At 42.4% G+C, this 16983-nt stretch overlaps 1 protein-coding gene across 1 annotated transcript in view; it reads left to right on the top strand.

Moving 5' to 3' along the window:
• Positions 1-15466, top strand: part of TUB (TUB bipartite transcription factor) — a 78799-nt gene extending 63333 nt beyond the window's left edge. The window contains exons 5-12 of the mRNA XM_066635258.1: positions 907-1071; positions 3425-3546; positions 4944-5135; positions 6545-6657; positions 9074-9188; positions 12897-12995; positions 13787-13958; positions 14842-15466. Coding sequence (XP_066491355.1) covers positions 907-1071; positions 3425-3546; positions 4944-5135; positions 6545-6657; positions 9074-9188; positions 12897-12995; positions 13787-13958; positions 14842-14975 — 1112 coding nt within the window. The 3' untranslated portion in view covers positions 14976-15466. The remainder of the gene's footprint in view (positions 1-906; positions 1072-3424; positions 3547-4943; positions 5136-6544; positions 6658-9073; positions 9189-12896; positions 12996-13786; positions 13959-14841) is intronic.
• The last annotated feature ends 1517 nt before the right edge of the window (positions 15467-16983 follow it).

Below are 16983 nucleotides of genomic sequence, written 5' to 3'. Positions count from 1 at the left end.
GGACAGGAATGAATTTTTATATGGTTGACGCAGCAGTATACACTAGTGTAAATGCTAAATATGGAGCTGAAATGCATTTAAAATCTTATTTTGATAACCTGCTATCATAGTAAAAATGAATTTTTTTTTTTCAAAGTCAGCAGACAAACTGCTACCTCTCCAGCTTTCAATTCTGAGATGTATTCTTGTTGGCCCTTATTATGGCCTGCTAGATCACTTACAAATAATCCTTCAATTACTCTGTTTATCCAGAAATGACTTTGTACAGCTTGATGGTTTGCTCTAACGGGGATAAAGAAGTTGCTTTTCACAGTCTGTTAGGAACTGAAATGTTCCTGGGCCATTTGAAGCAAGGACAGTGCCTTGTGCTCTCTTGCAAGGTTAGGTATGGCTTTGTAATTCTGGAACCACTCCCTACGCAATGAAATCCTATATTGTTGCTGCCAATATCCTTTTAGGTCACAGGAGTTTGGGGGTAAAGGATCCAGGGTCTGGGAGCAAGTCAATGGAATTGCGTTAATTTTATTGTTATTGTTATTATTATTATTAACAGTATTTATATACCGCTTTTCAACAAAAAGTTCACAAAGCGGTTTACAGAGAAAAATCAAATAATTAATGGCTCCGTGTCCCAAAAGGGCTCACAATCTAAAAAGATGCAAAAGAACACCAGCAGGCAGTCACTAGAAAAAGCACTGCTGGGGTGAGGAGGGCCAGTTACTCTCCCCCTGCTAAAAAAAGAGGAGCACCCACTTGAAATATTGAAAATCATTGATTTTATTCATCAAAAGACGAGTGAAGTCGGCTGCCACGCTTGAATTTTTAGAGACATTGTGATTGAAGAGCACACAAGGTTTCAGCTTTTCATACTTTCTTTGATGGTGAATTGATTTTTCTGCTCGATAGGCATTGATGGTCCAGCTGCTTTCCAAGATGATGTGCAGGAAGTAGGGAGCCAAGTTCAAATTCTTACTGTTGGGGAGGCTGGCCAAGATGAGGATGATGGCGAGACAATGGCAGGCAGTCAGCAAACAGGCAAACAGGACCTGAGAGTAACGATGCAGAAGAAAGGTAAGGGCGCTGTGAAAGAAGCTTGTTCCTGCTCATGATGGCTTATTCCACTCTGTAAGAGTTTTGGGATTCAGGAGGACTTTCCTGACCTCATCTTCAGGACCTGGAGGCCATGTCCAGTTTGAGGGGAAAGGGACAGGTTTGGAAACACAGGCCTAGTCTCCTCCTTTCTCTGCCTGTGGCAGAGGCCTCGATGATGGGAGAAGAATAGAGAAAGAATTGAGAAAAGTACTGGAGCACTTTATCTTTTCTTCTCTGCCACACCTCAAACTTGATGGCCTCCCCCGATTAGTTTTTAAATGAAATATGATGGCTGACATGATTTACGGGACCTCTTATATTTTTCATAGCCTAATATAATTTCTTTTTAAAAATTCAAGACTTTGGTTTATTGAATTTCATATGCATTCTATTTGCTTTTAAAGTATGAGCTGACACTTTCCCCTGCCTCTTTCAGCTCTGATTTTTCTCAGAGGGAAAGGACAATGATCATGTTAAAAATCATGCACTTGAGGTCCAGAGTGACAGTTTGTGGGAAAGTGTGACATGAGAACATGGAGGCTTAGCTGCAGATGACTATGGAGGTCTGAGGCTTAGCAGTGTGACCTCTCTTAATACTGGTGGATTATATCATGTCCTGGAAGGATCAAGAATTTTAGACAAGCAGGTTTCCTCTGATGGGAGGTCTGAGGAATATTTCTGTCAACAATCAAAATGTGCCAACCTGGTAGACAAGTGAAGTCGTCGTTGGCACACTAGTTTCCCATATGGATATTTGGAATATGGACAGCTCTTTCAGAGCCCCCCTCCCAAACTGAATATTAATGGAAAGTTACAAGTCACAGAAGGAGACTACTGAGAAAACTAACAGAATTCTTTTTTCTGCGCCAATATTCTTTTAAATTGCTTGGCCTCGGAGTGAACTTCATTCTGCTCAGTTTTGTTTTGTAGATGCAGCTGTGCACTGAGAGCCCAATATGAACAGAGAATTTGTTTGTTCCCCAGAGTGTGCCCAGAAAGTCTTTTTTTTTTCAGGCACAGACTTCCTAAGGATACTTCAAGCATACAGGAAATATAAACTATGCAGAAAAATGCCGTTTCATTTGAGCCTCCCCATCTGTCAGAATACACCACCAGCATCATCACTTCCTGGAGCCTTTGGGTTTCAAGATTCCTTGTGTGTGAATAGCATCAAAGCAGCAGGGTGGCCATCCATTGATTTTAGTAACTGTTGCCTTTCTGTGGTGCTATCAGCACCATTAATGTCGTTGTAGCGATAAGAGAGGAAGCAGCCTTAATAGTCCTTAACAGCCACAATGACATTGTATTTATAAGCGGAAACCACACTGCAATAATGCTACAGTGTAAAAGTGTCATCTGTTTTGCACAGCAATGTAAGCAGCACTTGGGTTTTATTTACTAATTTTAAATGCTCTCAGCCCTCTTTTTATACTTTTCCAGGATTCTATACTTTCCCTGTCCTGTTTGCTCTGTTGTCCAGACAATTTTACTATTAGAAGTAAATAGGATATTCGCATAATAATAAGATATCCTAATTTCCTAATCTCAAGCTTAAATATGCTTGATTTTAATCTGAAAGAATAATTTCTTCTTTTACTGTTCCTGAAGATTAAATAAACCTAGAGGTCATTTTGTGGCTTGGAGTTCTGCCCTAAGACAGAAGCGTGAAGAAATTCTTCAGTTTGTATCTAAGTAACAAATAATGGCTATAATGCAGTGGTTCCCAAACTTACCAGGGTCATGACAGCCTCTTCTTCCTGGCTGAGATGGATGCTGCCATCTTGGATCTCATGATATGCAAGATGGCAGCACCCAGATCTTGTGACATTTGGTGAGTTCCAAGATGGCAGTGTCCAAGTCATCTTGTGAGGTTTGGATACCGCCATCCTGGATCTCACAAAATTTCATGCGATTCAAGATGATGGCATCTGGGGGAACAGGTTGGGGGGCAACTGGGAGCATGCTGTGATGCCCTAAGGCATCCCAGTCCTGCAGCCCCCTTAGCGACGCGATCCTGGGGATTGCATCACTGCCTTCCCCCATCCCCACTCCTTAAGGGGAAAGTGGCCAGGGCTCTCTGGCTGAGGCGTCACAATGGCCCAGTTAGAAAAGCCCTGTGTTACAGGATTGTATGGGGCCCAGACAATGATGCCAGAATGCTGCCTGATAGTCTGAGGAGTGCTATCTCTGAAGATCAGAAAATGGATGGAAGTGCCAATACACTATGTGTAAACAATATGTGTGTACTCAGATTTAAAGATTATAGAAGCAAACAACTTAAATAAAGTCAATGTAGTGGTTTTTTCTGATAAATGTGATTGCTGTCTCTCAGGTATTTCAAGCAGCATGAACTTTGATGAAGAAGAGGATGAGGATGATGAAAACAGTTCAAGTTCCTCACAGTTAAACAGTAACACCCGTCCAGGTTCTGCAACGAGCAAGAAGTCAAACAAGGTCAGAAATCTGGTGCAATCGGACCAAAGCATGGTTAAGGCAGACCTTGAAAGTGAACCTTCTTGTTCAGTTGCTTGCAGCAGCAGAATTTTATAGACAGAAATTAGCCTTCCCAACAGAATCCTCTTAAAATTCTCTGGAGCAATTCCAGACCTTCCCTCTGATATTTGCCCTGCTACCTGGACCCTTTTACAGCTAAGGCTATAATCCTGTATACACTTTCCTGGGTGTAAGCCCCATTAAACATGATAGGATTTACTTCTGAGTAGACATGTATAGGATTGTGCTCTAAGAAGCTTTTCCAGTTATTTGTCCTAAATTTGCTTTGCTGCAATTTGAAAGCATCATTTCTTCTCTTACCCTTTCCAGATGATTAAAAAAATGCAAAGTTATTTTTGTATCTTAGTAGAAGCTCTAATCATTGCACCAGTAGCTTGTTACCCCATCTCATGTGAATGTGAGGGCGGAGTGGGAGATATGTTTTCCTGCGGGAATTACACTGAGCTAGTTACACTTTTTTCCGCCTAAATCATCATAGAGCTGCTTTTAGCTATTTGAAAGTTGGGCAAAGGTTAAATAAAAAATGTTCATAAAAAGAGCAGAATGTTTAGAAAATACAGGTTGAGTCTGATTATTTGAGAGGGTTCCATTCCCAGAACTCATGTGAATGGCAAAAATATGTAGCAAATCAATTTAAGAAACAAAGTTCCTTTGCTCAGGTGATTTGAAAACAGCCTTGCTGACCTTTGTGATGTTAAAATAGAGTCATTAGGATGACGATCCAATAATCAGTCTCTCTCCAGGCTCTTAGAAAGGATTATCTTCCTTTCACTGTTCAGGGGGAAGGGAGGGGGTCCCTTGGAGAGAGAGTGATAGATGATCAGCTGACTGCCCTCTCTCTAACTATTGTAAAGGACTGTTTTCCTTTAAAGGGCCCTTCTCATCATGTTGAGATAAAAATCTCTACAACAGGAAGAAAAGCATTTTCCAGGGGTGCATTTTTCTCCTTCTCCAGGGATCAGCACATTCCTTCTCAATTGCAGTGGCCACTCATGTTGAGTCAAAAGTGCTATTGTGCCTTGGTGGCCTTCTTAAACTTCAGAGTAATCTAGTTTTTCATCTACCATTTTGAAAGCATAATTCATTGAGAATATCCAAATATTCTCAATGTAACTCATTTAGCTCCCCCAACTAGGTTGCACCCAAGGCAGGTGTCCCCCTTGTTCCACCTTGTTAGTATACTGGGCATGGTAAGTGAGCCTTGTGGTCTTCATGATTCCTGCATTTTTCTAATACTGCATTTGCAGTGCTGAGCATCTACTTAAATTTGTGGTCAAAAATGATCTGATTCTGCTGTTTGCATTTTAAATACATGGTTGCTTTACTTCCTGTCTTAGGAGACAGCCTCAGGGCCCAGCCCTTCGACTAACAACCCTGTAATAGACGTTGATGACCTGGAGGAGTTTGCTGTGAGACCTGCACCTCAGGGTGCGACTGTCAAATGCCGGATCACAAGAGACAAGAAGGGAATGGACCGTGGAATGTACCCTACTTATTACCTCCATTTGGAAAGGGAGGATGGTAAAAAGGTCATAAAACACACTTTGCTGATTGCATACAAAATGGCACAATAAAGCAAGCAGAAGTATAGTAATGCAGAATTTTAGGAGGGGAAAAGTCTTTATGACCGAGCAGAATTGACCATGCATACAGACAGTGCTTCCATTCAATTCCAAAACCTTTTATTGGCATAAGCAAAAATTAAATAAAACATTAAAATACAGTACAGGAAAATAATCAAGACAGTGGCTGTGCTACGGAGAAAAGATCACAACGAAACAGAGATACATCAAGGTAAAGGTTTTAACTTAGCAACTGCAAATAGAAATTCTGCAACAGCACCAGTGGTGGCTACAACCGAGTCACTCAGAAGTGCAGATAAGGTCTCTGACAAGGAACTTACAGGGAAAGAAAGTACAGAATGTAGATGAATTTCTCGGAGTAATTGAAGGGATGGACAACAGAGTAAAATGTGGGCCACTGTGTCCGGCTCCAAAGAGCAAAGGGGACAAAGGACAGTGCTTGAGAGGTCATATCTTCTGTGTCGTAACATCTTCATGATGGGCAGTAGTGCAAGTAATCATTTGAATTTCACTCCTGGGCTTGTTCTTGTTTTCATAACACCATTCAATATGTTTATGATTGATTGATTGATTACAGCATTTGTGTACCGCCTCTCTCACTGACTCTCACAACACATTGTGAGAGTCTTATAGGCTCAAGACGTTTCACATAGGTGGGCTGTACTAAACTCATCTTTATTTCAAATGAGTTTTTTTACAATAATTGTTCTACACACACTCATAGAGCCCTTCCAGATGGAATCCTTCATGATGAGGTCATCTCATCTGGCATCTGGGTATTATTCAAGAACATTCTCTGTGCTATAAAGCACATCATTAACAACAGAGTCTGATTTATTAACTGTTCCTGGATAGAGAGGTTTGGAGTCTTTATCTCATTTGAAAAAGCTGTAGTCATTTTCCACCCTTGAGCAATTTGCAAATATTCTGTGGCTGCCACTAAAAATCCACAAAGTAGCATCTCTGCTCATGCGGCTTTAGGGACCCCTTTTATTTCTCCTCCGTCCTTAGAAGGTGATGTCCTTGGGGACTTTAAATGGTTAGCAGTTGGCTCCACCTTTCATCAGCTGAACTGGCATCTGTTTTTTTCCCTCACTTGAAGGAGACTTGAATTAAACATTTAACGAAGTGTACCAGGTTTAATTATTTAAATCATAAATAATGGATCGAAGAGAATAGTACTTGGTTTCCTCTGCTGATTTTTTTTAACCCATTTTTGCCTACTTTCATTTTCACCTTCTGCATTTTTGCTGATGACATTAAACTGCAAGAAAAATTAGTCATGGTTTTCTTTTCCTAACAGTGTTGTCAAATTCTGACTAGACTGTGACATTTTTATCCCCCTAATTCCTTAGATATTTTTGTTAGCTGGAAGGAAGCGAAAGAAGAGCAAAACTTCAAATTACCTCATCTCCATAGACCCAACAGACCTGTCAAGAGGAGGAGAGAGTTTCATTGGAAAACTAAGGTATTAAGCTGTTTAAGGCCTGCACTAAGAATATCAAATATTTGTTGGGAGTCAGAATACTAGTGACAGTTTTGCAAGCAAACCCCTTGATGTTTTTGAAAAATCATGACTCCAGGTATATTCCTGCCTAGTGATATACATTCTTTTGCTCTTAAAGAACAGTCCCTGTTTCCAGCAGTTGGACCTTGGTATCTGTGGGGAATCTGTTTCTGGACCGAATTATCGAATCTGTGGATAATTGAATTTGTGGGTCAGCCCTCCCTGTACCTCCTGGATGTGACTGAAACTGCCTTTTGGAGACCTACTGCAGGCTTTCTGGGGCTTGGGGAGGCCTTGCACAGCCTCCCTGGGCCTCAGAAGGCCTCCCTTCTGAACATGACCAGAAGATCATGTTGGGTCAAATCTGTGGGTCCTGCACAGTACAGGCTTGACTTGTATTCACATATGAATTAAGCAAGCACTGTTCCTCATCTGCTGGGGGGGGGGGGGAGTCAGAAGATTTTCTGGCACTGTTTTCTTGCCCCCTTCCACATTGTAATCACTTTTTGGGACGTTTTTATTGAACTCTCACAAATTGCCTCCTTAATCTACTTTATCTTTCCTTTCGTTTACACAAGTTGGTATAATTAAAACCGTGAAAAGAAACTTACATTATTTCCTCTTCCAAAGAGCACTGGGATATGAAGCCAAGCTGGGATATGAAACCAGTGTGATGAGGTGGAAAGAGTGAGGACCCAGGATTGGGGAAATCTGGGATCAAATCCTTTTGCAGCCATGAAGTTTGCTGGGCCTGACCCTGTTTGCTAGTTCAGATGACTGAAGAAACCAACTGTGCAATCCTATGCTTTTCTACTCAGAAGTCCCACTGAATTCAGTGGATCTTATACCGAGAAAAGTGCAGAAAAGATTGCAGTCCAGGTCTGGGTACTTCTTCCTCTCCTCTTACCTTCTCAGCTTTTATGCAAAGGGGATCCTGGTTTGCTTAACACCTCTGTGTTTCATCCAAACACAGAGTTGCTTACTTGTGGTTAACCAGCCACAATCAGGCTATGATCTGAGATCAGGGGTGAACTTTGGTTTTAGATTGTAGTTTGATCATGGTTTGTAAACCACATTTCAATGGCAGTTCCAAGTTTGGATGACATACTTAGGGTGCAATCTGGACCTGGGGTTGGACTGCCTCAAGTCCCTTGTGTCAGCCCAGGAGGGTTGCAAACGTGCCAGAAAGTACGTTTGCACCTCCTCATGAGTTGGCTGTGCCGGTGCACAGATGCACGCTGGCCCGTGGAGGCTGAATCCAGCCTCTGAGCCGACTTGGGGAGGGAGCCTTGCATCGGCCAAGCTTGGCCAATGCAAGGCTCTGGGGTGGGCAGGGAAAAGGCAGGATGGAGGCATTCTGTGGAGGGGGAGGCAGAGGGTGGTGCTGTGGGCGGGCAGGCAGGAAGCAGGCAGGATGGAGGTGTTCTGGGAAGGGGCGACAGAGGGCGGTGCTGCAGGCGGGCAGGCAGGGAGCAGGACTTGGGGCTGGGATCCAGCAGTTACGCCAGATCCCAACCCCCATTCCCGAGCAGTGCAGAGCGACTGCAAGCTGCTCCACTCTTCCTGGACTTATGCCACCTCAGGAAGTGGCGCAGGTCTGAGGAGACCCACTGGGGCTGCAGTGGCTTACTTGGGATTAAGGGGAAGAGTTTCCCCTTACCTCCAGCTGAGCCACTTTGGAGTTCTTTCTTGCGCTGGATACAGCAGAGCCCTTCTGGCCTGCCTGTTCCAGTGCAAGATAGAATTGTGCTGTTAGCAATTGTTGAAGCAAAATAGGATACTGACATCACACCACTACACCAGAGCTGAGGAACGAGCCAGAAGAGGGAGTACATGAAATCCGAAGGGACATGTTTGCTTCAGCCAGTCTGTTCTCTCAGGCCAACTGATTTCATAGGTTATTACAAGATTAGGAAAGAATTCAAGATTCAGCTCCTTGCTGAAGATATGGGAAGATACAGATGGAATAAGTATTATTTTTGGATTACTTAATACAGGATGAAAGTGTGCTTCTGTGAAGGCAACTGTTGTGTATTCTGGGATCACATCTCTTAGTTTTACTGGTTTTAATTTATATGAGGTTTAGTGAAATTCTCTCAGGCTGCAATTATATCTACACTTACCTGGGAGTAAGCCCCATTGACTATAATTGGCCTTAGTTCTGAGTAGCATAGTATTGGGCTCTCAGAGTCATATGGTAAATAGTAACTCAGTCTGGCACGTTCCTTACTATCACTGTGAGCCAGAGCCTCAGTGAACCTGGAATTATCAGATGGCTATATATCGTATTATTTTTAATGTTCTTTGAGCTCAAGCGGTTCAGATCATGATAATAGGCAAGATGGATAGTGAAATTTTTTTTCCCTCTGTCTTACAGATCAAACCTAATGGGGACTAAGTTTACAGTTTATGATAATGGAGTAAACCCAATGAAAACAACACTGAGTTTAGAAGCAAGTAATTTGCGCCAGGAGTTAGCTGCTATTTGCTATGTAAGTACAATTCAAAGCAAACATATTACTTCAATAGATCAGATAATCAAGCATATATAATCTTGCCCTTCTGTTATCCTCCTACACATTTCTGGCTGGAACTTACTTGCTAGGCTTGCTCTGTTTTGTAAATCAGAGCTACATGCAGCTCCTGCCCCAAGTGATTGTAGCTCCAGTCTGCTGGAGAGGGCTGGCAGTCATCTGGGAGAGAAGCTTGAGACTGCCTTTTGCTTCGTCAGCACAGTTCTCAGGGTTCTCTCCCAAGGCCCTTCCCCCAGAAACACAAATTAGAGGACACCTAAGAGACCTCTGTGATCATGGCGTATGAGAGTAGATCAGTGTACCCAGAAGTGACATCATGGCCAGGGGTATTCAGCCTCAGGGTGGCTTGGCTGTGTGGAGGGGAAATTATGATTTGTGCCTAGGCTGGAGAGGTTGGCCATCTCATTCTTCAGCTTTGATGAATTTTCTTTTTACTGGAAAGCCAGAGAGAGCCATCAGGAATTAGAAGTCTGAGGTAGATTGTACCTGTTTCAAACATTACCCTGGCTATATGGTTGCCTCTTAAAATACCAAGCATAATGATGAACATTGCTTGTGTGAGTGCACTTTGGACCACCTAAGAACATAGTTCTTCAATAAGAAATGGTTATGCACCTTAACACCATCCCTTAGTATGTTTCCTCTGTTTCAGGCCTCTGTTTCTTTTGGTGTAATAATCTCTCATTAATAGACAACTGTTTATGACACATTGAATCAGAAGCACCGGTGTAAAAACAGAGGAAATGAGACTAGTAAATGTGTCCATTGATTCACTCTGGCCAAGGACATGTGCATTAATTTGTTAATGATAGTGGAGGTTCTTGGATGAGTCATCCAGCTACAGGCCAACAGTATGATGTAGTAGAGTGGTGCTCAGAGGATTCCCAAGTTTGCTTGACCCTCAAATAACCCTTTTCCATTTAAGTCCTGAGTTTCCCTGGAGCTAAGGCAACTCACTGAAATGAGCATTTGATGTACAAGATGCAGAATTTTCAGATCTGTACACTGTGTGCTCTTAGTTCATGCTGATCACATGCCCTGTTGCTGCTCCTGGGTCAAGCAAATTGCTGATGCCACTGTGCAGCTGAGTCTTCCAGCCAGGTTTGAGTTGCGCAAACAAAGTCAAAGGTTGGCAGTCACTTCATGCCAGATATACAGAATCATAAAACTGGACAGAATTCCTAGTCAGCGTTCAATTATAAAATGAGGTATGTTGGCAGGAAGACCTCAAGAATGCCTTCAGATCATTTCCTCTGCTTTGGATGCCACTGACCCTAACCCCAGATGTATAAAACCCAGTTGAAAGAAATGTACTCTGCGCGTGATCAAATGCACTGTCATGTGCTCAAAGGCTCAGCCCTGATCTTTAAGTTAGGTTCCAGGGCTAAATACTAGGTAAGATTGAGCCTTGAATCTAGTCCAACCCTCCATCCTAAGGCAGGATTCTTGTTTGCTGCCTCCAGTCCAGGTCAGTTACATTCTGGAAGCCGAAAACAAGAAGGAATCAAATGACAGTCAGTGCAATTCTAGGTGTACTTGAGTAAAACCATGTCAGTGACATACGTTGCAGGGTCAGTTCATATCAGTTTGTACCTAGTGAGTGGCCTTTGGAACTGTTGTTTGAGTGCATAAATATGAAAAACATTTTGTTGCACTCTGTCATGTGTACAGCATGGTACAGGACCATCTGCATGAAAGTAGCATTACTGAATGTTCCATTCTGACAAAACTTTTTTCCAGCACATATTTATAGGAAACGTTCTAGGCGTAACTTGCAACATGCAATTGTCACATCAGAACTGGGCTGAAACACGTATGTGCTAAATCCTAGCCCTGTGCACCTCCTATTGCTTAAGCGCAAACTATGCTCCTGAATTGCTTTTAGCCTCTTATGATCCCACAGGAATGCTGTTGCTGGTCATTAATAAACCTTCAGCTGCACCTAATGGTCACTATCAGAACTGCAGTAAAGTTGCAAATAGTTGGGAAGAGAGATACTAGACGCACAGTAATTTAGACATCATAGCCATAAGTTAGGCTAGTGCAACCATTTTCAACCACTGTGCCATGGCACACTGGTGTGCCACGAATGGTCCTCAGGTGTGCCGCAGGAATCTGGGAGAGGATCATTTATCAATAGGACCATTAGGGTATGTGAGCCCCCATTGACAGAACAGTGTGCCTTGTCAGTTGTCCAAAAGCTGATGATGTGCCTTGACTATTTTAGTGCCTTGCCAGTGTGCTGCGAGATGAAAAAGGTTGCAAATCACTGGGCTAGTGGGAGAAATAATCTGTTGTTACTTAACCATTTACAGGCATTTTGATTTTTGCAGAACTGTGACTTGGAGCTCAGTTCATAATCCACATACTGGGCTGTAATGTATTGTCTATTTCAGTGTTTCTCAGACTGTGGGTCGGGACCCACTAGGTGGGTCGCGAGCCAATTTCAGGTGGGTCCCCATTCATTTCAATATTTTATTTTCAGTATATTAGATTTGATGCTCCCACGGTATATGACTGCATTTGGGGAAATTATAGACCTGTACTTTTAACAAGCTACTATGTATATTCTTTTAACCATGATAGTCAATGGGCCTTACTCCTGGGTAAGCATGGGTAGGATTGCAGCCTAGGATTATTAAAAATTTTCTTGCTTGATGATGTCACTTCCAGTCATGACATCACTTCTGCTGGGTCCTGACAGATTCTCATTCTAAAAAGTGGGTCCCAGTGCTAAATTTGTGAAAACCACTGGTCTATCTGTTTGCCTAATTTCAGTGGAAGGGAGTGTGTATAACTGAGTGCAAACATTTGCACGCAGATTTTGCCAGTATGAAATGGCAACTGAATTTAACGATCGGGCTTGGCTAGAAGCTGGCAATTGGCAGTTACAGGGCTGAATCAGGCAACCAGCTGCTAACAGATGAATAGTAAGAAGAAAAATGGTAGATGTAAGAGGATGAAATATCTTGTCTGATTTTCTCCTTTCCTCCCTTCTCCACTGCAGCCAATGGTAGACGAGGGAGTCCCTTCCCTGCAGGCTTTCCTTTCTCTCTTACCCTCCACTGCTTTCTCAGAATGGGCCTCCTTCAAAACTAGAGAGATAAGAACATAATGTAATGACATAATGTAAGAACATAATGTAATGACTAGCAGTGCAATCTGATGCATATCTATTCACAAGTTATTGTGTTCAGTGGAGCTTACTGCCAGGAAAGTACATATAAACAACAACAAAACAGAACAAAGCAATAGTGAGTAAAATAGTCACACTTTTGTAAACTCTAGGCAAAGCATATGTTTTTCTTTTATTCATTTGAAAGATAACATTGAATGTTTTCAGGTTGCTTACAAGTGGGGTGACTCTGAAGCACCTTGAGAAATAGTTTTGTAGGCTGCAACCCATTTTGTCGTCATAAATATTTTTTTGAAACAGTAGCATAACAAGTGGGGGTAAGGAGTGCGGTCTGCCCCAGGTGACATGCCCCAGGAGATGACATTTGTGCTACCTGAGCCCCCACTGAGCAGATGCCTGTGCCATGTTTGGCGGTGGATGGGCTGTGGATGGGCTGTGCTGGCGACACTGCTGGTTTGAAGTGATTGGTTTCCCAGATACATGTTTGCAATATTAAACATGTTGTACTTCTCCTATTTGTTTAAAAACAGGAAACAAATGTCTTGGGGTTTAAAGGGCCTCGCAAAATGAGCGTCATCATACCAGGAATGAACATGGATCATGAAAGGGTTTCCATCAGACCACGCAATGTAAGTCACGGTTATCTATTAAAGTCAAGAAAACCAACTTGTCTGCAGTGTGTATGGGTGCATTCACTCAATCAAGTTGAAGCCAGAGTCCAGCCATGACATAATGAGTGTCAATGAATCAAGAGAGAAAAAAACACATGGCGTTGTTGTTCTTGGTTCAAATGTCTTTAACTAGTATTTAGTTTATTGGGGTGAGGGACTATAATAAATGAACTGGTGTATGCGCGCCAGATGAATTCAGATCTGACCTTCATACTTCACTTTGCACAGGATTTGATGGAGCTGCTGGTCATGCTGCTAGTTCCTGTTCTCATGGCCAGTAAAGGCAGGGCTGCAGCTGCCCCCTCTGATTTCTGGTTGCTAGACCCAGATGTTGAGGCAATAGCGTGAGCCCCAAGCCCACAAATGGAAAGCTGTGCGGTCTGGCCACTGCCATCCAGTTGATTGGTTGGATGCAGTGGACTTTAGTATGCTTGCATCTGTGGTCACTGACTTTTCACAAACTGTGTGAGGGTTGAAAAAGCCTCTTTGTCAGCAGATATATTATGATACATGTTTGCAGTAGGGGAATGGTTTGTCTTGCCACATATGTTGAAGTTCTGGAAGAGGTTTGTCATGCCTGTAATTTTCTTGGCAGTAATATAAAGGTCTCAGGCCTTCTATATTCTTTTAGGTACCTTTTAGACAGCAGAGGTTGCATTTTGAGGGGAATTTTGATCTAGGAGTGGCAAGTGGGAGATAGTGTTTAAAAGTGACCCTTGCTGAATCACTTATGTGCCTGGTTCTTACAGGAACATGAAACACTCCTTGCAAGGTGGCAGAACAAAAACACTGAGAGTGTAATTGAGCTGCACAACAAAACCCCCGTCTGGAACGATGACACCCAGTCTTATGTTTTAAATTTCCACGGTCGTGTAACACAAGCCTCTGTGAAAAACTTCCAAATTATTCATGATAACGATCGTAAGTATGGTTCTGCTTACCAAATTGTGCAAAATGTGATGGCTTACTTAAACAGCTGCCCCCCCCCCGCAATTGTTTTGTGTTTCTTAGGCTCAGGAATTGCATTCTGTTCAGTCATTTAGATAAATACAACATGGCCACAGAACCCTCCTGTTTTAGTTACCCTTTTTCTACTGAGACTTAAGATTTATTTGTTGGCAAGGACCACAAACTAATCAGTGGTCCCTTGGTCCATCACTTTGTTATGGAATACGTCATAGGGCAGGGTGGAGACAAACTGCACCTCTTAGCATGTTTCATGGGGGACAGGTATAGTCTGACCAGGGAACTCCCTGTGCATTCAGAGATGCTTGCTAGGAAAACAAGCATTCTCCTCATCACTGGCAGGGCCCCTGCAATCTTTGCTGGCACCAACATCAAGCTTGCAGGAACTGGCAAGGACTGAGGTGTAACAATGTCCTGTAAGAAGTGCATACAGGCTGCGACTCTGGACTAGGAGGCTGGGCAAAAGGTAGACTCATCCTGTTTCATCCTCTATATAGGGAGACTGACTGTATGTGCCTGTACTGACTCCACTTCTTGATTCAATTCACCTGTGTCCAGCTTTCTGTTCTTTTCCCTTTTCCAGCTCTGCCCTTTATGTGGGGAGGGGGTTATTTCTTGGGGTGGAGGTCCCCAATAATCCACAGCTGCATAGCATCTCATTCATACCATTTTCAGTTCTTGAAAGAAAATGGTTTCCTGGCCTGAATTTGGGAGGTGAAAAGGATTTTTTTCCCCTTCCCATTTTATTATTTTGAATTGCAGCTGGTGCCACATCCACATTTCACAAGGACTGAAAGTTCTATTGATGTTCTTCTGCGTTTCTTTGGTTTTGTTTCAGCTGACTATATTGTGATGCAGTTTGGCCGTGTGGCTGAGGATATTTTCACCATGGACTACAACTACCCAATGTGTGCACTTCAGGCATTTGCAATCGCACTGTCCAGTTTTGACAGCAAGCTGGCTTGTGAGTGAACTGGCTGGGTCTGAGCCTTACGACAGCCCAAACCATGTGCCACCAAGAGAATGAGGAGGAGAAGGAAACAAGTGTTCCAGATTTTCTATGGTGTCATCACTGGTTTCATACTATAAGGGGCAGGTAATTTGCTTTCTGAAGGACCAACCTTTTTGCTGGGGAGAAAATATTTTAAAATTCAGAACTTTCAGGAAATATTTTTGTCTGTCTATCTCTATTTTTCTGGAAGTGGCATCCAAGATCTGTAAATAGACGTCCTATCTTGTGTCCTCAGTTATGTTATGAAGATGTGCCATGATGTACTGTACCGTGGCTTAAGTGAAAACACCATTGGAAGTGGTGTGTCTTTTTTCTAAATCCATGAAAGCTATCACAACGCAAATCTGTTTTTAGATTTAAGAAGTATTCCAAGGCTGTAAGCATACCTCAAGATTGCATTAAATACCTTGAGAGTTTCACATACCCCACCTTAGAAATAAGACCACGTGGAAGATGCACTTTTAAAACATTTTGTCTCAATGCCAAGACTGAACTTGATCTGTGATGTTGTTTGTGTGGGAGGGACCTGATGAATTATTAGTTTTAGTGGGAGATGGGTGGGAGGAAAATAGGAAGCACAAGTTAATGTTGCACAAGTCACTTGTATTCCAAGGTGTCATTTTTATAGAGGTGTTTTAATTTAAATGTCACTTTCAAATGCAAGTTCCTTGTTTTTAAAAGGGAAATATTGAAATGTATGGACACTAGCAAGATGTTTTATCACAATAGTAGCTAAAGCGCAGGGAAGTTCCTATGTCAGAGAAAGCACATGTGCTTGCCTGAATGATGTCCCAAGCAAGGTTGAGAGGAAGCTCTGCCTGTGTCCTTGGAAAGTGGCGGCCAGACAGGGTAGATGGTACTAGGCTAGGCTAGCTGGATCAAGGACTACTCTGTCTCAGGCAGCTTCATCTGTTCAACTGGGTTGATTTCTAAAGCATTTAATTATTTGGATAAAGAACCCTTAATATAGCTGCCTCATCAAGGTAGTTGTTTAGAAGATACTGGGACAATTGCAAAATATGATTACTTCAAAGTTTGTTTTGCCCTTTTTACTATACAAGATGAGTTGTAACTCCTGTTAAACCTGCAATGATTGACAGTTTTCCAAACAAGAAATTAATAGTTCTGTATCGCTTAGTGCGTAAGTGCCAGCTACAAAATTGAGCCAGTGTTTCCGCCCAAATTTATTGGCGGTTACGTAAAAAAGGGACTTGTGCTGTGCCTTCATGTTGATTTCAGATCACTTTTTCCTGGGTTTAAAATATTGTTTTGCCTGTTTATTAATACATGAAACATATCTCAAAATAACAAAGTTCCGCATAGCCCACTGTCATGCACCCATGCTTCCAGATCTGCAGATCTACACTCGCTTCCCTGCGGGTAATTCAGCTTGTGTTGACCAAGGAATACAGAGGGTGATCTCTGAACCTGCTCGAATTGGCATTCCTGTTGTAGTAGGAGACTGGTTTTGTGTGGGCAATGTGTAGTGAAAAAACACCAGCTGTTTAATTTTCATATAACAGAGAAACAATGGCATTTCCTACTGATGATACTCACTCAATGCAAGAGAGATAAGGACCTGTATTAGGTTTCTAAAGAGTGGCAAATCAGAGGGGTGGGAAAAACTGCTGCCTCCAGGTGCTTACATAAAGACAGGTTGAAGGAACAAGTAAATAGGTCATGAGAGCTGTAGACTTCCAGAAGATGAATTAACTGGGGATTCCACTTCTAGGCTTTCTTAAAAGGTTACACAAAATTTGATGAAAGAATTGGGAAATATGACTGAGACAGAACCATGTACTTATTTTTTAAGCTTGACAGCAACTCTGTATTAACCAAATAATGAGAAAATGACATTCAATCTGCTTGGCTCACAGCTTTTGATGACTGGAGGGAACTGGCTATGAGGTCAGCTTGTGACCATGTGGGCTTTGTAATATTATGGAATCAAAGGAATTCTGTGCATTT

The sequence above is a fragment of the Tiliqua scincoides genome, chromosome 1 (assembly GCF_035046505.1).
Source record: "Tiliqua scincoides isolate rTilSci1 chromosome 1, rTilSci1.hap2, whole genome shotgun sequence".
Lineage (NCBI taxonomy): Eukaryota > Metazoa > Chordata > Lepidosauria > Squamata > Scincidae > Tiliqua > Tiliqua scincoides.
Note: the sequence above shows the minus strand (reverse complement) of the source record. Positions and strands in the feature narration are given on the sequence as shown.